This window comes from Piliocolobus tephrosceles, chromosome 1, assembly GCF_002776525.5.
Source record: "Piliocolobus tephrosceles isolate RC106 chromosome 1, ASM277652v3, whole genome shotgun sequence".
Lineage (NCBI taxonomy): Eukaryota > Metazoa > Chordata > Mammalia > Primates > Cercopithecidae > Piliocolobus > Piliocolobus tephrosceles.
Window position 1 is genome coordinate 111,629,493 of NC_045434.1, and position 23,680 is coordinate 111,653,172.

The 23,680-nt window shown below is 49.9% G+C and overlaps 1 protein-coding gene across 1 annotated transcript; it reads right to left on the bottom strand.

The window, feature by feature from the left end:
* Positions 1 to 2,494: 2,494 nt before the first annotated feature.
* On the bottom strand, positions 2,495 to 7,100 carry GPR61 (G protein-coupled receptor 61). The gene is made up of 2 exons (XM_023232688.2): positions 7,019 to 7,100; positions 2,495 to 4,550 (listed from the first exon to the last, which is right to left on the bottom strand). Exon 2 carries the CDS (start codon positions 3,943 to 3,945, stop codon positions 2,590 to 2,592), a length of 1,356 nt encoding a protein of 451 aa, XP_023088456.1. The 5' UTR covers positions 3,946 to 4,550; positions 7,019 to 7,100; the 3' UTR covers positions 2,495 to 2,589.
* Positions 7,101 to 23,680: the final 16,580 nt, after the last annotated feature.

Consider the following 23,680-nt stretch of genomic DNA (forward strand, 5'->3'; position numbering starts at 1 on the left):
GGAGTTACCCCAACACCAGCAGGATGCAGGAAAAAGTAACTGACCGGATGGTTGCCTCAATCTGTTGATTCTTCAGTGAGTTAGCTCAGATTTTGTCCAGGAACAGCTTTCAGAGCCAAAGATTACGTATTGAACTTTACCAAGGCATCCTGGTGACTAGAAAACTCCTGGAAGGTGGTCATAGCAGAAATTGTTGGGAAAGTTCTCAGCATAATAAAAGAGAAATTTTTATTTCCTTCATGATCCACTCCTACAGGGAAAAATAAATGGCAAATGAACCCATGTATGTCAAACTCTGTAATAAACACCAGTGAGATCACAGTGTCAGGAAATTTCAGCCTGAATTAAAGATATCCTTACTCTTAAAACTTTCTTCTTTGGTGTATGTGAAGGAAGGGTTGGAGGGCAAAGTCAAAGGAAAAGGCAAAATAAATTAACAAAATGGCTGCCAGGCAATGTTTAATGCCCTCGCCTTCCTCCTCCCACCACATACACTCCCGTTTCCTCCTTCCATTGGACTCACACTGCCACCTGCTGGCAATGCTTTGTATCTAATAGCTGATTAGTGGTATTGGAAAGAAGTTTTTTCCCTGTCTAGGAATGATTGATTCCTCAGTATGCATTTATTTTAATAGGGAGGAGAGGTGAACATGTTTTTCAATCACAAACGACTCTCCTCCCTATATATACTATGTTTTTAGGTGACTTCCTCAATGTAATAGGCACTAGACTGGTATAATAATCTAGTGGTAGGAAGATAAACCTAGAAATTTTCCTACAACAAAGGGGGAAAGCTGTTTGCCCAGTTTCATTTAATTTTTTTTTTCTTCATTAGAGCGTTTCATTTACAACCCCTATGCTTTCTACAATCTGCAGGAAGCTTCCAGGTATGCATCTTGCTGCCATGGGCTGAACTCTCAGAAGTTAGAACCGTGGACATATTCTCCAGTATATTTCTGAAGCACATTCTGTAGTGCTTTATCAGATCAAAGTGCTTTGTGAAAATACAAGGTATCTCATCAAATTAGACTATGAACTCCTTAAAAGCAGTGACCACACACCCTGTGTGGGTCCCAGGGACTAGTGGGTGTTCAACTATTATGCACTGAATTGAACTAAAGGAGTCAATGTTGATATCAGTATAACCTTTTATAAAAATTATTTATTAACTGTTTAAAGGGGAGACTATCCCACTCCCAGCAGCCCATTTCCCCCTTTGATGCTCAGTGAGCCAGGAATTTGTTCAAATGCAGACCACACCACCCTCTGGCCCTGCCTTGACCCTTTAGTGTTACCTGATTCAATTGAGGGAAGTAGGATGGACAGGTGGTCCCAGATGGGTGTCCTGTCCAGTTTGCAATTATTCCCTCTTTGTTGAAAATACCACCACCAATACCAACCAACACAGTTCCTACAGTCTCAATCAATGAACAGCCAAGACCAACTCCTGTGCCCTCTCTCCAATCCAGTGCTGCAGATAGGAGAGAGATTTAAGTCTTTGTCACTGAAGCTAATTTTGAGAGCGATGAATGGGAGTAGGAAGGCATTTAATGGATCATGGAAACCCCACCCTTCCCATGCCCAACCTTAAGTCTCTTGTAACCGATTGTCCACGGGACTGGAGGTGGGTCGCTGCCATGAGGAGAGAGATCAGGGAAGCCAGTCCTGGAAAGAAAAGATTCGCAGTATTATCGATCAGGCTGATTACCTGGACTCTCTGTATCCAGCTACTTCACCAATTCAAATGCTAACCTCCACCCTCGCCCATCTGACCCCCAGGCATTCTAGTTCTTCCTCCTAAAAGAGAGGAAAGCCATTCTGCCTTATTCTTGTCTCTGCTGAGATTAGGCTCTACCCTTGATCTCCCGTGTGCAGGAGAGAGACAGAGAAATAGAACAGAAGGGCTTATCCTGAAGAGTGGGAGAGCGGTCAGCTTTCCTATCTTCTACTCCATGGACCCTAATTTCTATTTTGCCTTGTTTCTGGCCAAACTCAGTAAAGGAATACACCCTACTGGTCCTCTCGTTTTAAGGAAATCTCAGGTATAAAACCAGAAAAACGAGCTATTAACTCAAGTGGAAACACTTGGCTATAATTTAGTTCTTTTTAAACCTAGCAAGGAAATGAGAAAACATGGGTCATTTTCTTACCTTGCTTGGGTGCAATTACTGCCCTGGACAATTACACTGAAAAATAAAATATCCTAAATGGCCCCTAGAATAACTCCAAACCTGGCCTGCTGCCCTGTATCCTCCAACTCCTACCCTTAGAGAATTCCCTGCCTCTGGAAGCATGGAAATTTCACTGGTTGAGAGGCTTCACCTCACCTTTGTGACCCTTTTCTCTCGTCACCGTCTCACCATACCCAGGTTCCCTCCCCCAGCAGTCAAAGATCACAGCCAAGTCCAAGGCTTTTGCACACGTTCGTCCTGTTGACTCTGTTCCTGACCCAGGAAACACTAAGCAAAAGCTGTGTGCAGAGACCCCAGCCTCAGCCCTAGCCAGCTGGGAAAAGGTGATCCCACAAGGTGGTCCTTGCGATCATAACTGGCCCCCAGCCCCACATCCCTCCGAGTGTCCAGCGGCCCATCATGACTCCAGCCGGGGTGAGGGGGCAGGACGGAGGTAGCTGTCTGACATGATGATGTCGCTGGTGAGTTGCTGCTCCAGGAACTCAGGGGTCTCCTCAGCTATCTGGCCTGGGATTCGAAAGTCAACAGCAGGTGGCTCCTGCTTGGGGCTGGGTAAGGGTCGGGAAACCCAGGACTCAGAAGGACAGCCAGTCCCCTGAAGGAACTGCAGGAAATTCTCCTCAATGGAGCCCTCCCGGCTAGGTAGCCTCAGCTCCTCCTCTGGAGCTGGCTTGAAGAAGCAGACAAACTGCTTGCTGAGCTCCCCCCGGATCTGCCGGTTGAGACATCCATAGAAGAAAGGGTTGGAAGTGAAGCAAAAGTAGCCGATCCAGGTCACCACACTCTCCACCTGCCCAGTTGAAATGGGCTGAGCACTCAGGGCAACATAGAGGTGGAAAGAGAAGTAGGGCAACCAACAGAGCAGGAACTGTCCCCCCACAGCCAGAAGAACCACTGCTGCTTTCCCTCCCCCAAACGTCCGGTGTGGGGTGGTCTGGGGGGCCCCCGAGCTGGTGACCATCGTGGAGCGGCTGCTGAGAGATTCAGAGCGTTGCCGGGGTGTCTCCATCCACGTGGGCAGCGGCCCATGCTGCATGGCAGCCACGCGGGCCACTCGGAACATGCTGCAGTAGACCACAAGGATAAGAAGCAGGGGCAGCAGGAAGTAAAGGACAGCAAAGACTACCACAAAAAGCTGGCAGTAGGCACTGTGGCTCCATTGGAGTGAACAGCCTGGGGGGACACTGGGAGCTCCTTCCTCCCAGGTGACCCTTCCCAACACTGGCACAGAAGCCATAGCCAAGGCCTTCACCCACACACCCACCAGCACAGAGGCTACCAGCCCCAGCGTCATGCGCACCTCGTAGCGCATGGGGTGGACCACGTAATAGTAGCGCTCCACATTGATGGCCGACACTGAGAGGATGGCCAGGCTGACAAAGCACACACTCAGGAACAAGTAGAGGCGGCAGGCCACCTCCCCAAAGAGGGCGTGGTCAAAGAGGGCGGAGCTGGAGAGCATGGCCAGGGGCATGAGGGTCAGGGCAGCCAGCAGGTCCACCAGGCAGAGGTGGAAGACAAAGACAAATTTTCGGAGGGCGGGCGTCTTGGCGATCACGGCCATCACAGCGGCATTGCCAGCCACAGCAGTCAAGTCCAGCAGGAGCATGAAGAAGAGGGCCACAGATTCCGAAGCGACATCCCGCAGCCCCACCTCCGGGACCCCACTGGCAGTAGAGGGACCTGGGGTTTGAGGGACCCTCCCCAAAGTCGAAGAGTTCCCTGATGACTGGGGGATGGGTGAGGACTCCATGGGGCCGAAAGAGGACACCCAGGGTACCTCCTGTCACAGGCCCATCCCCCATCCTAGTCCAGCGACCCTGGGATGGCGAGCCCAGGCCCAGGCTTCCCGGTTTGGTAGGGGACGCCTCCTACTGGAGCCTCTTGGGCAGGTTTGTCTGCGTACAGAGCGCCAGGCCAGGCAGCTGAAGGATCAGAAGCTCATATCCCCTTTCCGGCCAGAGGTGGCTCCAGGATCTGCCTTGGTGACTGCTAAGAAGCAGGAGACGTGAGAAGTACAGGAGCCTGACCCACTCAACACTTCGCCTTCGAAATGGCCTTCACCTCTTCCTTTTCCATCTCCTTTCTGCCATTCTCATTCTCCATACCCTTTTACCCTTTCCAGAACTGTTAGCCGGTGATTCTAAATCCTCTTTCTCTCCTTCCCAGGGTCCTGCTGATTTCTGGGATGGTGCCTCAGTTTTAGGGTTCCTTATGTAAATTTCCTGATTTCTTGTCTCCCCAGAATGGCAGGAGCTGCTGGGGAGTAGAAGGAGCACAAAATTTAGTTTCTAGTCCCAGTTCTGGGCATTACTAACTCTGTGAATCTTCTGAAGTTCAGTTTCCTCATAAATCCATCTGTAAAATGAAAGGAAGAAGACTTGCTTCACAACTGTGTTTCTGGATCCTGCGTGATTTGTTAATAATAATATTAATGACAAGCAGTAGCATTAATACGGCGTTTTCCACATGCCAGGCCCTGTTCTCAGCACTCTACCTATATTAACTCATTTTATTCCTCACACAACCCTATGAGGCAGATATTATTTTTATCTCCATTTTGCAAGGGGTGAAACTGAGGTCTAGAGAGGTTAAGTAACTTACCCAAGGTCACACAGCTAGTAAGCGGCAAGGGCTGGGCACCTACCTGGGCAGTCTGGCCCCAGGGCCAGTACTCTTGCTCACTGTGCCATGCCATATGTGAAGGTGCCCTCCATGCTGGCTGGACTATAATAAGCATCCAGTAAATAGTAGTTGAATTTCAGCTGTCTCTAAAAATGTCTCTTGCTGCTCTGGGGCTATCACCTGAGAAGGAGAGCTGTGCTTTAGGTTCTTTTGACATCACTACTCCCAGCACAAAGAGCTGCCACTTTGGGAATGTTGAGAAGGAGCAATGAAAATAAAATGTCCCGGCTGGAAGGAAACAGGGAAGCCAGCTCATCCAGCCTCCACTGCTCCCAAAGCCAGAAGTCACTTTCAAGCTGCCCTCCTCCACCCACTCATGAACTCTTCAAGGCCACTGTGTCCCTCTTGTGGGAAAGGAGCTGCTGCCAACCTCCAGCTCCCCAGATCTCCAAATCTCTGGTCTCTAGAGCTGACCCTTGGAGGATCCCTGACCAAGAACCCCCTTGGTTCTAGACTGTTACTGCAGTCACAGAAAAAGAAGTAAGGAGGAGGCACTGAGGTTGCTCAGTTTAAAAACCCATCATTTCTATGGCTGCAATAAAGAGGACCACATGGCAAGATGGGTCTCACTCTCCTCCACAGTTACAGCCTTACAGTCACCTTTGGTTTTTGGTGTTTCCACAAACCTTACACCGATCCAACTTCTAACATGCTATGCTTGCAATAGGTGCTGGATACAATTTTGTGAATTGAATCAAACTCAAATTGATAGTTGAATCATTGCCCCCTAGGACAAACTCCAAGAACACTCAGTCAGCCAGCTATGTGCCAGCCAAGGGACTCTCTTGTGGAAAGGGTAGCCAGGGTTCCTGGACTTGAGGAAGCCCTAACTTTGGGCAACTGCCTAGAGACGTGCCTCTCTCTAGGGATACAGAAAGCTCATTTCACAGTTAACATGCCCACAGAGGTTTAGGGTCTGCAGAGAAGATGAAGAGTGGGCACAAAAGTGAAACATCAGCTTCTCATAAGAGTCTACCAGGAAAAATGCCTGAAAGAAATGCTAGGAGAAGCATCCTTCCTCCTTACTCTCCATGCTGCAGTTTACCTATCCCTTCTGCCTATGAGTGAAGCCCAGACGATGCAGTTCAGAGTCCCTCCCTGGTGGCTGAAGGAGGAGACCCACCATGTCTGGATGGACATCAAGAGTCCCAGACAGAGGGAAGCAGATGTGGTTTCCACGTGGAGCTGGAGGGATGCCATGCAGCCATGATGGAGCCCTGAGCCCGAAGGCGTTGGACGTTGCTCTTTTTCATAGCCCCCTCAAGCTTGCCAGTGTCTCCACAATGACTCCTAAATGCCAGGACTCCAATTTTTCACTTAACAGACAGATCAGTGCATCTGGCTACTTGGCACTCCCTCACTAATGGACGGGGGCTATGGAGGGGAGGGCTGTGGTGTAGCAGTTTCATAGGTGAAACCAGTGATCTTTACTCTTCTCCCAGGTCATATCATTATGCCTACTCCCCCAACAGATGCTTTCCTTCCCCCACTACTTCCTTCCAACAGCACCCCTCTTACCTCCAGGACCTTCAGTACCTAGAAGGCTTTGCCACTAGGGCCTGAGATCTGGGCCTCTAGCAGGGGCATGGTCAAGTTACAGGATGCAAGATGTGCATAAGTGCCCAGCCCAGGGCCACAGAGGTATTGGGATTCACATGCACCTGTTTTCCAGATCCAGAGCTTCCATCCCAAAGACCTGAGCCTAGCCTTCCTTCAGACAAGAGCATGCCCCTCCTAAGCTAGGGAAGATTTCTGGGGAGCTACAACACCTATCCTCAGCAGAGTTGCCCACGCCCAGGACACAGTTGCCCATCAGCCTGGATGCTGAAGGGCCCATTCCTAGAATGTGGGAGACCCATCTCCATGACATGGAGCAAGACAGACGGGGAATGCTGTTTGTCTGCAGGATGTGGGTACTCCTGCCGGCAGGAGATGATCAACCCCCCAGCTCTGGGCTTCAGAGATGCCCACACCCCAATACCGCCTTTGGGATACCTGAGAGCCCATCTCCTGATCAAACTGCTCACCAGAAGGTAGGCAGGGCTGGTCCTTGGAAAGCCACCCTTCTATGGGGATACCTTGGCACTCACCACCAGGCCCTGGGTCTGGCCCCCATTCCTGGCCTAGTCGGCAACTCCTACCTTTGCTGAGCAGTCCCGGCTCCCATGTGATAGCTCCTCTCAGCTGATGCTTCTCCAAAGCTGCTGAAGCCTGAAGCACTGCAGTGAGCGGTGAGAGGCAGCCGGCAAAGCAGAGTGCTCCGAGAGCCTCTGGGTCCTAATGGCCTCCTGCTTCTCACCCAGCCCCTCAGAGTCACTTCTGGAGCAAAAAGATGGGCACCAATACCCCAGGCAAGGTGCCGGGCAGTGAGCTCAACTCCTCTCTCTTCTCTCAGGCTGCTAGATTGCATCTCAAAAGTTTCGTGGGACCAGGTAATGATAGGTAGAGGAGACCCTCCTGACCAGCCTGATGAAGTAAAAAAAAAAAAGTACATGGCGTCAGAAAATACAGGTTTAAGGCCTCGCTATGGCACTTACTAGCTGTGTGACCTTGGGCAAGTTACATTTTGGCCTTGATTTCTTAGTGGTTCAAAGAGAAGATAGGAGAGATGCATGGTTCTGTGTGACATCAGAACCAAGGTGCTGATGCATCAGGTCAGCGCAGACCCAGGGCCCCAAGGCTTGAGCCAGGGAGGGGACTGAGGCTCCAGGGGATGGTCCAAAGTGTGGTTCCTTTGGAAGCTGCCTAATGCATATGGGGGACAGGTTTAGGAGCAGCACTCAGGTTTGAAGGGCAGCTGAAGGCCTTGTCTTAAAGCTGTCCTTGCCACCAAAAAGCAAATTGTTATTATTTGCTTAGATTGTATGTTTATTGGGAGTGGGGCTGTGAGGGCTGATGGAGATTGGCAGGGAGGGGGCGGGAGGATCTAACCTCCCCCCGAGCCACCATGGGAACCACACAACACTGCTTCCTGAAGGAGACAGAGTGGGAGCCAGGGACTCAGGAGTGCTCACACTGATCTGGATTTGTAGGACTGGACAGAGCTGGGGAGCATCAGCCACTGAGCATCGCCCATCTGTGGCATGATGGGCCTTTAGAGACGCAATGAAGGGGCATGGCTTCCCTCTAGCTGTGAAGAAAATGATCATTTCCCCGGGTACATGACTGATACCCAAGGATAGAATCCTAACATTGCAAAGCTGTAAGATGTCCTACAGGCCAAGGTGTCCATGTTTCTGAGACCCAGAAAGATAAAGAGATTGCTGAAGGCCACATAGCTCCACATGGCAGAGCCATGAGCCTAAACAGGGAATTCAGGCATGATACCCTACTCCAGAGCCTTCTTCCCTGAGACTTGCCTATTTAGGGACTCCTTCTGCCTCTAAGAAGGAAAAAGGAATTTCTGGAATTGTTTACCAGACCTAACCCAAAGAGCCATAAGAACAATGAGTTACCCAAGGACCTCGCTGGGACAAGTTGGCTGCCCCAGGCCCCAGGTCAACAACAAAGAGGCCACTGACCAACCAAGAGCCGATATAACAAGTGCCGCTGTCACCAGCCACCACTTTTTGAGCTCTTATGAGTGCCAGGCCCTTTACATACAGTTTCTTCAATTCTCACACCAATCTATGAGGCAGTCATGATTTGCCCTATTTTATAAGTGAGGAACCAGGTGCCAGAGGAGAAGTGACTTTCCCCGGATCACACAGCTAATAAGTGCCAGAGCTGATATTTGAACCCAGATCTGTTTGAAGTCCAAGTATTTCTTCGTCCTTCTCCCTTGCCTCCGTGCCCTCTCCAGTGGCCTGACACAAGACTGTAGACTACAGCCCTAAAAGCTATCTTCATAGAAGTAGTCACTGCCTTCCAGAAAGCCTAAAACAGACCTCAAAACTAGGCATACATGAGTACAAGAAATTCAAATGGAAATACCAAATTGAAAACCTGTAGACAGCAAAGTGATTTTTATGAAGCCCTGTGCTGTTGTGTTGGCCAGATTGATTTGGCATCAAGCAGATTGTCTGGGATTAGGTAAAGCCTGTCCCTGCTCACATCCACATTCTTCCTGCAGGGCCCCAGCCCAGACTGGTATGGCCCCTTCCAAGGGATTCAATAAGAACCAGAGCAGACCTGGACCCATTGGAACAGGATTTTAGAAAGAGCGCTAGACTGGAGTCAGAAAACCTTCGTTCCAGTTTGGCGCCATTCTATTGGTTGGTGATAAGACCTTGGCCTGTGAGTTGGCTATCTGTGAAAATCGGCAAAATTCTTCACTTCCAAGCTTATCTAATAGTGATAGGGAGCCTGCAAAACAAACATAGCCTGCCTCCCCGGCTTCAGGGAGCTAGTACAGGTAATCACAGCTCGTGTGGTGGACAGCAGGCAAGGCCTCCATGTCCTGAAGCCCCTCCCAGAGAGCTACTGGGAAAGGTAGTACCAAAGAGGCAGCATGTTCCAGCTGTTGGAACCACCTTGGCTCAGGAGGTAGGGGGGAGCTGCTTATCCTAGCCTGTGGGCAAATAATAAATAATAATAATCGTCATACTGGCTGGGCACAGTGGCTCACGCCTGTAATTCCAGCACTTTGGAAGGCTGAGGCAGGTGGATAACGAGGTCAGGAGATCAAGACCAGCCTGGCCAACATGGCGAAACCCCATCTCTACCAAAAATATAAAAAGTAGCCAGGCGTGGTGGCACATGCCTGTAATCTCAGCTACTCAGGAGGCTGAGGCAGGAGAATCGCTGGAACCTGGGAGGCAGAGGTTGTAGTGAGCTGAGATTGAGCCATTGCACTCCAGCCTGGCAACAAGAGTGAGATTCTGTCTCAAAATAATAGTAGTAACAATAACAATAATAATAATAATAATAATAGTGCTACTAATTCTTGAAAGCTCACTCTGGGAGGCACTTCTGTTTTTTTTTTTTTTTTTTTGAGAGGGGGTCTCGCTCTGTCACCCAGGCTGGAGTGCAGTGGCCAGATCTCGGCTCACTGCAAGCTCCGCCTCCCGGGTTTATGCCATTCTCCTGCCTCAGCCTCCCGAGTAGCTGGGACTACAGGCGCCGCCACCTCGCCCAGCTAGTTTTTTGTACTTTTTTAAAGTACAAATGGGGTTTCGCCGTGTTAGCCAGGATGGTCTCGATCTCCTGACCTCGTGATCCGCCTGTCTCGGCCTCCCAAAGTGCTGGGATTACAGGCTTGAGCCACCGCGCCTGGCCCCTGGGAGGCACTTCTTATGCTGTATCTCATTAAATGATCTCAGTCAGGGTGTGGAGTAGCTACTGACAGCACACCCCCAACTTCACCTGCCAGTCCCTCCTTTTAGTAAAGCTTAGCACAATGGAGGGGGCAAGAAGACCAAGATGGAGAAATGGGTGTGATCCCCCAAACCACATAAGAAATCCATGGCTCACTATGCTGTGCACATACCCAGGAAGGGAATCCTGTTACAGGACGGGGACCAGGCCCTGTTCCCGACAGTGGCACCCCTCCCCTTGGTCTCGGGGCAGGGCCCCTGGTGCTGAGGACTGATCTTTCCATCCTAGACTTGCTCTCTGGTACAGTCCTACCCAACCCTTGCCCACCAGCACCTCGTGACAGGGTCGTGTCTGCCCGTCCACCCTTTTCTGCCCCAGGATGAGACCTGGAAGCCTTGGCCAAGTTCATCTTTCATTCATCCATCCACTTCTTCAATAAACATTGAAGGCTTCTTAGGTTGTCACTGCCCCCTCCCTAGAGCCCCTCACCTGCTCGGTGGCACCCACTACCCTCCTTCTCTGCCTTGTGTCAGAATCTGCTCTCAGGAAAGAGGTTGATAAATCCATTTGCACTGATAGCAGCTTAATGTGTTCTCTCTCCCAGGAATATTAACAATTTAACAGGGAACAAAGAGAAGAAGCAGAATGTTGGGATTCCAGCATCGACCAGGGATGTCCCTGAGATCCCACAACATAGACTGCTGTCAGCCGCCTACTCCCTAGCCAGGCCTCCCCCGCCAAGCTGCTGGCATTGTGTCCTCTTGGCATCCACCTCCATCTGCATGGGCACCCAACCCCCCCACCCCTGCCACCCAGACAGCAGGCTCACAGCTGGGACCTCCCCACCACAGCTCAGTTCCTGGCTGCCTGGAGACCCCTGTACCAGTACCAGCCATGCCTGCTTTCCAGGCACCCGCCTCACCCTGCCCACCGTCTGGGGGCCAGGCCAAGGGGCCGAGGAGGGAGGCAGAGGAAAGCAGAGGTGAGAGCCTTTCCATTCTCTTTATTCCCCCACAGTCTGGCCCATACCCCCTGCCAGGAGCTGAGATCCAACGGTATATTCAGCCTGCAGCTGCCACTGGTCATGTGAGCCCATTGCTAGGTTACAGGGACCCAAAAATAAATCCTTCCCAACCAGATTAGAAACTGGGGGCCTCGGATGAACCAGGCTCAAAAGAGTGGCAGGAACACCCACAGTGCATGTTTAGGCCAGGCCTGCTATGGACCAGGGCCCTTCCCATGCTGCCCACCTCCTGTCCATCAGCAGGGGCTCAATGCTAGAACCCCACAGAAAAGTCCCAGAGAGCTCCTGGGTCTCCTATTTATTAATAACACAATAAATAGGTCTACAGGCTGAGTGACCCTTCCTCACTAGCAATCAGGGTAATATCCTCTGCACGTTCTTCCCATCCAACCTTCCCATCATCAGCCTGTCCCTCCACAGGCCTTGCCCCACACCCAGTGCATGGGCAAAGCAGCATTAGTCATTTGCCCTGTGGCCTGGGGGCCATCTGTCCTAACAGTCCTCTTCCAGACTCAGGAAGGGAGCTCTGGCAGTAGGCACAGCACTAGGCATATTCGTGTGAGTAGTCTTACACAATCTTTTATGTTAGTCTCAATGATTCCATTTGCAGATATGGACACTGGGGCTTAGAGAGATTAAGTGACTTTTGCAGAGCCACATAGTTGAGCAACTGGGGTTCAAACTCCAGATCTATACTATGGGGATGAGGCAAGGAAGAAGACAGAGAAGTACAGTTAAGGAAAGGGGAGTCCTCCAAAACCCTTCCCTGGGGCCTGAAAACTTGGCACTTTAATTGCTCTGAATTGGAGGGGTGTGATCTCTCCCCCTGGAACTGCTTTCACATCCTCCAAACCAGGACACAGCTAACCTAGGTCATGTACCTCCTTCCCCGTGGCTTTGGGTTCTGTCCCCTTCTCTGGGAAATACTGTCCAGGACCTAGGTGGGGTCATCCCCAGTGCTGAAGCCTGGGGAGGCAGACACCAATCCCCACTGCCCAGCACAGCCCTGTTTCAGAAGCTTGGCATGGGGCCAGAGTAGCAGAGCTGAAAGGATCGCAGGAGGTCAGGTGTCTAACTCCTGATTTTACAGATGAACAGGCCCGGAGTGGAAAGGTGACTTGCCCAGGGCTAGGCTACACAGCTAGAGAGTGAAGGAGGTGCAACCAGAACCCAAGCCTCTGGAGTCCTGCTCCTTTTTTCAGCCTGTCATTAATGGTGCACAGTTGGGTTCCTGGGGCCCTTCCTCAGCCCACCATATCCCCAGGACCTCCCAGTTGTCTGTTTTCTTCAGCTCCTCCTCCCCAGCAAGGTTCTGAGCAGGCCCAGACACCCTACTTACCTCTGTACTGTCCTTGTCTCTCCATTTTGAGTACATTCCTACAGTCTTCTGAAGCCTAGGAGCACCCCATTCCCACTTCCTTCAGCTCCTAGCAGCCCAAACTGCAGGCTCTATATCACTCCATTCAAGACATGTTTATTGAGCAACTACTATATGCAAAACTCTGTATAGGAAGTGAGGAAGAGGGATACAAAGATTAAACAAATACAGACTTGCCCTCTTGGTGCTTATGTCTAGGATGAGGACAGTGCAGGTTGTAAGTGTCAAGGGATGATGAAATTGCTGGGGAGATTCAAAGGAAAAAGTGAACTTACTTCCTTATGAAATCTAGGAAGACTTCATGAAGGAAGTGGCATGGGTCTTAAAGGAGGAGTAGGATTTTAACTGGGAGTAATTGAAAGAGGTTGAGGAGGACAGTAGTCTAGATGGAAAAAGAAAGTCTACCAAAAATATGGAAATAGCAAGTTTAGGAAATATTAGGGTGCTGTGAATTCTCCAATTTGACTGAAAAATAATCTGGATGTAGGGAAGAAGTAAGAATAGAAAGGCAGATTTATGGGACCGCACCTCCTGCAAACCAGGCTGAGAAGGCAGACTGAGAAGTCAACGTAACAAAATGTTTTGAGCAGGGAAACATTGAGGCCACAGATGTGCCCATCTCCTATCTTTTTTTTTTTTTTTTTTTTTTAAGATAGAGTCCCTTTCTAAAACCCAGGCTGGAATGTGCAGTGGCACAGACATGACTCACTGCAGTCTCAACCTCCCAGGCTCAAGTGATCCTCCTGCCTCAGCCTCCCGAGTAGCTGGGACCACAGTTGTACCACCACACACAGCTAACGTTTTATTTTTTTAGAGATGGGAGTCTCACCATGTTGCCCAGGATGGTCTCGAATTCCTGGGCTCAAGCAATCCTCCCACCTTGGCCTACCAAAATGCTGGGATTCCAGGCCCAGCCTCTTGTCTTTTGGTGGGTCCTTTGATAAGTGTTTACTGAACCCACAAGTTCCAGAGCAAGGGGCTGAATCAGAGACGGGGGATTTTCCTTTGTCATTCAGGCCCAGAGGGAGAAATAAAAATCCATATAGGTCATCAAGGAGATAGTGCATGTGAATGTGTGACAGAGTGCGCTCAGAAGAAAGGGGAGGTCACAGATGAAGTGATACGGGATCAGATGACTCTCATGTTTCTTAGGTGGGGCTCTGAGGATCTTTGGCCCAGGTACTCATGAGTGACCTGCATGTCCATTCTTCGGAGAGGAGGAGAAAGGGTGGAGTGGTAATTAGAGTGTCAGGAAATTCTCCCTATAGAGTAATGATATCATAAGAAGCTGTCCAGCCTGTCCTGAGAGGACATGGCATCTGGCCTATCAGCTGGTCCTTCCACCCTGGAACACCCAGCTCAAGGCCTACTTCTTTGGCCCTGGCCTGAAAACAAAGAACTGTGCTGGATTTCCCAACTGAGAGGTCCACAGAGCACTCCCAGCAGTGCCTGGTGTCTGACTCTGGGGGGCACCCCTGCTCTATGTCTCTGGGGCAGTGGCCCCTAACCATCTCATCCTCAGCCAAGCCAACCCCCGCTGAGCCCTAAGGCAGCCTGACTCTTCCCTGTCCGGGCTGGACACTACTGGACACAATGATACTGGTCCTATGACCTCTTTCCCAGACATTTCCTTCCCTCCAAAGTCCTCTCCCTGCGTTCCTGCTCCACCTAAAAACAGCACCCCCCACCTCCTTTGACTCTTAGGCCCATTGGTTGAAGGGAGGGCCAGACTTCCAGACCTAGAACTCTCTGGTACTCCTTGGGGATCCAGAGATGGCTTGTGAGTGGCCCCTGGGGTTTGTGGGGGCCCGGGGAGGTGGTCAGCCCTCACCCACATGCCTGGGGACCCTACTGCAGAATGGCACGTGGAAGCTCAGTCTCCTGGATGGCCTCCCCTGGAGGATTTAAATCAGCATTGCCCTAGGCAGGAGTTCCTAGAGGGTGAGGTCCTGGGTGGGAAAGAGGACTCAAGCCGCTTCGTTTCCGGCCCCCAGACTGCCTTGACAGCCAGCAGCCACAGGGCGGCAGTGTTGGCCACAGAGATGCAAAGAGTTGACTGCAATCCCAGGTGACAGGCTTCTGCCCGCCCAACCGCCACCTGCCTTCTCCCTCCTGGGGACGGTGATCCTGTGGAACCTGGCCTTTTAAAACCATCACAGTCAGCTGGGAGGGCCCGGCGAGAGGGCCCTGGCTCCTTAGATAAAATCCCTCCTACTCCTAAGAGCTTGTGAGGGTCTGGGACTGATGTGCCAGAAGGAGGCCTGAACCCGCAGTCCAGCGTGCATTCGCCTTCAGTGGGCAGTACGCTTTGGGCTGCTCTCCCAGCTTTTCGGAGCTCCGGCTTCTCAGAGCCCCAGCTTCCAGTGAGGGATTGGGCCACAATTTTAGGCCTTCTCTAAGGTCCTTTTCCACCCTAGAATTGGAGCGTCTGAGTCAGCAGCTGCTGTCCTTGAGTGGCTTCTCTCTCTAGGCCCCTGACAGCTTCAGAGGCTCAGTCTGGGTGGGTGGAGGGACGCAGGAAACAGGAGTGGGCATTTCTGATCTCTACAAACCAGGCCATTCTTCTGGAAACCACAGTCATGAAGAGGTGCAGTCCTAGGACTGGGAAAAGACTGAGAAAGGGATGACCAGGGTCAGCTGGATCCCAGGAAGACCCCTCTCAGGGGCTCCATCTGATTGATTTGTGTGACTGTGTGAATGGCAGGATGGCTGGAGGCTGGCTGAAGAATGCCCTGTCCCAGGCCATGGAGCTATGTTGAGCTTCCTTGAAGTAGAGGCTGCAGAAAGCCTAGACGTCCCTCCCTTCTGGTCCTCCTTACTCCCAAATCTCCACAACAGTCCCCTTCTCTCCTCCCCACATTGCTGCCACCTGCTCCTAGCTCCCTGCCTGAACCTGAACCTGAACCTCCACTCACAGAGAGCAGAGCCCACAGCCACAGTTCTAGGAGGGGATCCCTGCCTGGCCTTCCTATCCCTAGCCTATCCTGCCCAGCCCTGTCCCTCCAGACTAGCCTCTGCTCACACCCACGTGGCCCTGCTCCTGTGCCTCTGGGGCACTCTCTCCTGACTCCTGTAATTTCACACCAGGCCCCCAGACAGTGTGTGTTCAGCACCTCCGCTTCCCTGATCAGACATCTGATCCAGCACCAGGGGCCTGACCCCCACAAGCACAGGGTGTGTCCTGGTTCTTCTATCTCATCTTCTTTCTTCCTTGATGACCCCATTTTCTCACTTTTCCTGTCTCCCTTATTTGGTTTCTCTTCTTTGATCTGTCCTCTGCTCTCTGAATCCTGTTCTCAGAACTCTCCGAGTCCTGGAGCCTCTTGGCCATGGGCCTCTGCTCCTTGACCCCTCTGCTTCTTTGCCTCAATGTACACCTTTCCCCATTCCCTTTCCATCTCTCTCTCCATCTTCACTTCCTCCTCTGCAGTACATACACTGAGTATCGGATCCATCTCTCCCTGGACTGAGGGTATAAATAGCAGAGGGAGGCTGGGCTAGAAACCAATTGTGCTACCAGCCTCTTCCTTGCAGTCCCGGGCTTAGCATTCCGGACCAGTAGTGGGAAGGGTCCTGGGCAGGGCCTCAGGGGCAGGGAGTTGGAGGGTTGCAGTTGAAGGCCACTGGATGAGTGACAGACCCAGGCAGAGAGAGCGGTGCTACCGCAGCTGGAGGCCGTCCTGCGCTTCATGTGCAGGCCAGGCTCCCCATCCAATGTGGGTATGAAGTCGCTACTTCTGCTGCTGCTGGAAAAGGAGCTCTGGGTCAAAAGACCCTCCCAAGGGCCGCTGGAGGGCCCTGCCTGCTCCTCTGGGGTGTAGATGCCTGGGCCCAGGTGGCTGCCAACAGACAGCAGCTGGGGACTGGAGTAGAAGTGGTGCCCTCAAGAAACAGGCCGCAGTCTCGCTCCAGCCAGCTCCCTGGCCTAATTAGAGACCGGAACGGCATTGATCGTCCCTGAGCTCATTATGTCACAGCTGGGGAACAGCTGGCCAGTTTTTTCCAGGCCATTAGCTGCGCCATGAAGTGGAGAGTGTTGGGGAGAGGGGGGTGGCGTGCGAGCAGGATCAATACCCCGTCTGTCTGGGGGAAAGCAGCCCAGTGACTGCCTGCTCTGGCACTCTGGCTGTGCTTCTTTCCAGCGCTGCTACACTAGCTGAGCTCCTTGGAGTTCACACACAAAAGCTCCACTCCTTCAATCCTGGAGGCCAGAGAGATGGATTCGTGGCTTCTGGGCTGGCCCTGACCTGGCTGCAAGGGACCCTCGGAGCCTTCTATCAGAGAATTAAGAAGGGCAAGAAAGAGGCTCAGATTACCTAGCCGGTCTCAGAGGGGACCTCAAAAGTGCAGCTCCTCTCCACCCCCATGGCAAGATGACACCTAAGGCAGCTGTTTCTGTTGGCCCTGGGCCCACCTCTCTGTGCCCCTGGGCTCTGCTGGGTTTGGTTTCCTGTGGGGTGGAGAGATGGCAGGGGATCCTCTGGCCCTTGGGGAGGGGGATACTGGAAGGAGGGAGAGAAGAGACAATAGTTCTCTCTTTCTCCCACTCCCTGTCCCAGGCCTGGACAAGCAGGAGCTTAGCTGGGCAGCACCTGAGGCAGGGGCAAGGCTCTCCACACCGCGTGACCTGCCATGTGGAGGGAGGACGACAGTGGAGAGGCCTGCTGTCAGAGGGGAGTTCAGTAGTACCTAATGAGCTGGATTCTTACTTACAGGGTTATAAAGTGTGAAGGCTAGAAAAGACCTCCAAAATATCTCGAGCACACTCCTTATTTTACAGAGGGAGAAAGCAAGCTCTAATAAGCCTTAAGCTCTGCTACGCCTGGCTGATTCTGCTACCAAAAGCTTCATTTTAGTTCTGTGTTTCTCCCATTTATTCCACATTGAGGTTTTTTTTCGGGGGGTGGGTTGTTGTAGGTTTGTTGTTTTGTTTTGTTTTTTTTTGAGACAGGGTCTCGTTCTGTTGCCCAGGCTGGAGTGCAGTGGCACAATCATGGCTCACTGCAAGCTCCACCTCCCAGATTTAAGTGATTCTCATGCTTCAGCCTCCCAGGTAGCTGGCACCAAGCCTGGCTAATTTTTATATTTTTAGTAGAGATAGGGTTTTGCCATGTTGACCAGGCTGGTCTCGAACTCCTGACCTCAAGGGATCTGCCTGCCTTGGCCTCCCAAATAGAGTTCTAATGTAGCTCCAAGGTGTCCTGGGCACATGTCCTCAGGCCGCTGGTGGAGGCTTCACTCTCCAGGAGAGGTGTGGGGATTGCCAGGCTCCCTTCCATCCTACCTCCACTCTCCAGCCCTGCACCCCCACCTTCCAGCACCACCATGGGAACAGCACCAATCACTGGAAGTCCTATTGGGTCCAGCTGCTGGGTTACTGGGCAGTTTCCTACCCACTGGACAGAGGCCAGGCTATGCCAGGCTATGCATAGCACCTGCCGCTCCCCAGACTTCCCCCCATGGCCTCCATTCCCAGAATCATTGATGAATAGAAAACACAGAGGTCAGAAGGCCTGAATTCCAGATGTGAGCTCTTTCTAGGCCCAGGCCCAGGTCCAGCCCTGAAGAGCTGGTAGAATCATACAACCAGAGGTGTACAAAGGGCAGAAGGGCCCTTACAGTGGTACAGCGTATTCCTCATGTTACAGATGAGGAAGCTGTGTCCTAGGGAGGAGAAGGATTTGCTCAGGGACATCCAGCTGGTTAGAGGCAGGTTTCAGATGAGCTTTCCCGTAGCCCAGATAGTCAGTGTTGGTTCCATTCCACCACAGGGCTGCGGCTCCACGTTCTGAAAACCACTGATTAAGGTCTACTGGATCACCCTTGACCCATTTAACATGCTCAGCAAACCCAACAAACACTCCTTACAAGCCCAGGGTGCACTCTCTTCCTCAGGACTCTCGGAACAGTGAAGGCAGCTGGGGCCATGAGAATGTGCATTGGTCACACCACTGTCACCAGAAGTAGGCTCCTCTCGGGTGAGCCTGTCAGTTTAGGAGCAGCTGCACCCAAAGGATGGAGCAGAGACCCCTGGGCTCTGCTGTGCCTGATGTTGATCCATCTGTCTGTCTGGATCCGAGAGGTGCTTAGAGCAGAAGGAGCCTAATAGTGACTTGGCATTGCTGGAGCCTGATTCACAGGGGTAGAGTGAGTTAGAAGGAACCAAGTACTGCTCTTGCAGGGGCATTGTGAGGAAAGGGAACGTGCGCCTGGACTAGAAGATGACATGGCAACCGGACTGGGAATAGAGAGGGCACTCAAGTGAGTTCCCAGGGCCAGCTTCCTCAAGCCATGGGCTGAGTAGCCTCTTCCTTGTTTTCTTCTCTCTTGACTCCAGAATAGGGGCTAAGATGCTGAACCCTTGTGGCTCCAGCTAGAATGTGGGGGCAGTGGGGAAGGCGTTGTTGGACAGTCTGGAGAGGCAACCCTAGCAGAGGGTGCTTCATGGGCCAGAAATCTGGGGGTGGAGATCAGCGTGGCTGACATAGGAGAGGAGAGCTCTGAGGAGCCAAGGACATGGGAAACAGGACCCAGAGGCAGAGGAAAAGGGCCCTGGAAAGGGAGGTGAGGGAGGTGCTGTGATAAACCATATCCTCAGTCAAAATGTCCATGGGATGGAGGGGCGTCGTGAAAGTCCTGACTTTGTGTCCTGTGGGTACCATTTATTAGCTCTGAGGATGGGCAAGTCCTAATCCGTGAGCAATGCAGAGAGCAATGTTTGCCTCTCAGACTGCTGTCGCTCTAAGCCTCGCGTGAGGGAATGTGCATGAAAGGCTTTGGAAAGTGCACAAGTAGGTCTGATTCTCATCACCCCACACTGCTGTCTGTCAGCTCATCTGCAGTGTGTGGCGTTAGGACCCTGATTCATAAGTTACTAGAGAATGATATGTATCATAATGCTGTGTGCACAAGTATTTTTGTCAGGAGTGACAGAAGCAAAGGGGCTTTCCTTCTAGAAGGGACTACCCAGGCCACACGAGCAGATGTTTATGAATCTATAATAGCATGCATCCATCCCCACAGGGTCTCTGCTCACAGAGAAGGCGCCTGAAACCAAGGCTTCCAGGATGTGTGTGTGCACACAACAGGAGCACACATGGACACAGATGCATGCACTGTTGCCATCCCTGGTGGCTTTGCCGTCAACTGTGCCTCCTTCTAGGTGCCGGCCTCTTCCATTCTCAGTCTGTAAGCACGTTCTTACATCTCTCTGAGATGGCAGCTGAATGAAGAACTGAAAGAGATGTGTGGACTGAAGGGACAGTTTTACATTCATTAGTTGTAGTTTTCTGGGAGAAGGAAGATACTACTAATGATTTATATTTGCAATAGTGTTTTTACAAAGCACTGTCACATACATTATTTAATAATTTAAGCCACACAGCACTCCTGTGAGATTATTACTATCATCAGGCTCAGAAAGGTGAAACACCTTCTTGCAGATCATCCAGCTAATAGGTAACAGAATTGGGACCGAATCCATGTCATTTATTCCAAATCCTGTTCACCTTCTATGATGCTTTGCTGCTTCTGACCTTTTGTTAACTTCCAACTCTTCTCAAGTGTCTCTCCTGCAGGAGTCCAAAGGCATAGGTGTTCAGTATGCTGTGGATGTTTCCTTCATTTGTTATTTTGAAATTATTTCAAATCGACAGAATGTTGCAAGAAAGGTACAAAGAACCTCTGTTCCTGCATCCCTTCCATCCAGTTCCTCAACTTGTTTTTTTTTAATTTTGTTTTTGTTTTTTGAGATGGGGTCTCACTCTGTCACCCAGGTTGGAGTACAGTGGTGTGATCTGGGTTCACTACAACCTCCACCTCCCAGGATCAAGGAATCCTCCCACCTCAGCCTCCCAAGTAGCTGGGACTACAGACATGCACCACCACACCCGGCTAATTTCTGTATTTTTTTTATAGAGATGGGGTTTCGCCATGTTGCCCAACCTGGCCTCAAACTCCTGGACTCAAGTGATCCACCCACCTCAGCCTCCCAAAATGCTGGGATTACAGGCATGAGCCACAGTGCCCAGTCCTCAATTTGTTTTATATGTGTTCTCTCTCTTTCTTTATCTTATATATGTACATCATATATACGTAATTTCGGATCCATTGGAGAGTATATTACAGACGTGATGACATGATGCCCTATTACCCCTTAACACTTCAGTGTGTATTCACCAAAAACAAGGACATTCTCCTACATAACCAAAGTACAACAACATCCCAATCAGAAAAGTAACACTGACACAGAACTGCTGGCCAATTAGAGACCCCATTCAAATTTCACTAATCCTTTTTTTTTTTTTTTGGAGACAGGGTCTTACTCTGTTGCCCATGCTGGAGTGCAGTGACATGATCATGGCTCACTACAGTCTTGACCTCCCAGGCTCAAACGATCCTCCCCCCTCAACCTCGTGAGTAGCTGTCACTACAGGTGAACACCCATGCCTGGCTAGTTTTTTCGTACTTTTTGTAGAGATGAAGTCTCACTGTTACCCAGGCTAGTCTCAAACTCCCGGCCTCAAGTGATCCACCCACCTTGGCCTCCCAAAGTACTGAGATTACAGGTGTGAGCCACCGCGCTGGCCTCACTGATTATTCTAGTAACATTGCTTATAGGTCTAAGCATTAATCCAGGATCATGTGTTCTATTTAGTTGTCATGTCTTTTTAGTCTTCTTCAGTCTGGAACATTTCCTATCTTTCCTTGTCTTGAACTTAATATTTTTGAAGAATCCAGCCTGGAAACTTTGTAGAATGTTCCTCAATTGGGGTTTGACTGATGTTTCCTTATGAGTAGTTTCTGGTTATGCATTTTATCAGGAATACTGCAGAAGTGAGGCCATATTCTCAGTTCATCTCAACAAGAGTTACACAATGTCGATTTGTCCTGTCCTGTTACTGGGATGTTATCTTTTTTGGGGGGGGGGGGTGGCAGGGATAGAGTCTCAGTCTGTTGCTCAGGCTGGAGTGCAGTGGCATGATCTTGGCTGACTGCAATCTCCGCCTCCTGGGTTCAAACAATTCTCCTGCCTCAGCCTCCCAAATAGCTAGGACTACAGGCATGTACCACCATGCCCGGCTAATTTTTGTATTTTTAGCAGAGACAGGGTTTTGCTATGTTGGCCAAGCTAGTCTTGAACTCCTGACCTCAGGTGATCTGCCAGCCCAGCCTCCCAAAGTGCTGGGATTACAGACGTGAGCCACTGTGCCTGGCCTGGAGATGTTAACTTTTATCACTTGGCTAAGATAACGTCAGCTAAGTTTTTCCACTGTAAAGTCAACTGATGGTATTGTGCACTCATCAATCAAGTATTTGTGGGGAGACACTAAAATTGTGTAAAAATCATATTGCTCATCAGACTTTCACCCACTAGTTATAACATCCACTGATGACTCGTGCCTACATCATTTTTCATTTTTTATTTTTATTTTTTTTTGAGACAGAGTTTCGCTCTTGTTGCCCAGGCTGGAGTGCAATGGCATGATCTCAGCTCACTGCAAACTCTGCCTCCCGAGTAGCTGGGATTACTGGTGCCTGCCAAAACATCCAGCTAATTTTTGTATTTTTAGTAGAGACGGGGTTTCACCATGTTGGCCAGGCTGGTCTTGAACTCCTGACCTCGTGATCTGCCCACATCAGCCTCCCAAAGTGCTGGGATTACAGGCATGAGCCACTGCGCCAGGCCTCCCCTACATTGTTTATTACTGTGATGGTTACCAAATGGCAATTTTCTAAATGCAGCTTTTATATATATATATATATATTTATTTATTTATTTATTTATATATTTATATATATATAATGTGTGTGTATATATATACACATATAAAATATGTATATATACACACACACATCAATTGGCATTCTAACATAAGGTAAAGCCTGCTCTGTCTCTCCATTTATTTATTTATTCAGTCATTCCTGTTTTACCATATTTTAGTTGTAACCTAATACCAAAATTATTTATTTTGATGCCTAAATTGTCCCAGATTTGGCCTTTGATGCCTAAATTGTCCCAGATTTGGCCTGTGCAAGCCCCTTCAAGTTGGATTCCCCATTCTTTTCATGTGTTTCCATCATTATTTGAGCACTTCCTTACTTTCTAGCACAAGATATTTGAGGCTCATCTAATAATTTCTAGGCTGATCAGTCCTGGTGGAGTTTTTGTTTTTGTTTTTGTTTTAAGTAGAAAATACCTTCAGAAGCCAAAATCTGGGTGCTTGGTGTGCTCGCTGCCGTTGGGGCATCATTGCTTCTAGTATCGTTCAGAGGGCACATAAATGAGTCCCCTCATTTGTATACATGGGACTAGAAATAGATATGTACACACACACATTTACATCATTTACATATATTAAAATCAGGAGTTCAAATTAATTACCCCAATTCTGATTGAATACTGCAGGGTTTATTCTCTTTCCACTTATATAACTCCTGTCACTAACCATGAGAAATATAGGTCCCATCATCCTTAACCTACTAGGTGTGTGCTCAGTTCCTCTGTTTGTAATCAGTCTCCTAACCACACAGGCCACCCTCTCTGCCTCAAACTCACCACACATGCTGGTTGAACCAGCCAAATCTTGGCCCCAGCCACACTGACCACGCCATCTGTGCTGGCTGATTCTTTAATCCAGATCAAAGGGAAGGGGAGAGAAAGGACACATTATATAATTTTTTAAAGATTTAATTTATTGCAGAGTATTTATTCACACACTGAACTGAACTTCAACTGTCATTTAGAGACACTTGTCATATAACCCAAATATGTTTGTTTCAATAATAGAGCATTTAGTGTTTCTAATAGAGTAAGACAGCCAGTATTTATGAAGTTAATTCTAGATTAATCTGAGAAACACATTATGTGTATGTGTATGTGTATACATATCTGTGTGTGTATATATATATATATACACACACACACACATTATAATTTTTTAAGCTCTCTCAAAATCTGTTTTCCTAACTTACATTCATGCTAACTTAGATGATGAAGTGAGGCCCTTTGCCCTATGGATAAGTTTGGGAACAAAAACTTCAAATAATATGTGTCACAGACTGATTGGTTTTTATGAAACCATTTCATTTTATCGCCTGGGTGCATAGTCTGACTACATTTCCTAGCCTCCCTTGTAGCCAGGT

What these genes read in the sequence shown, in the direction of transcription:
- GPR61 (XM_023232688.2), bottom strand. Translation starts at nt 3,945, where the DNA reads ATGGAGTCCTCACCCATCCCCCAGTCATCAGGGAACTCTTCGACTTTG.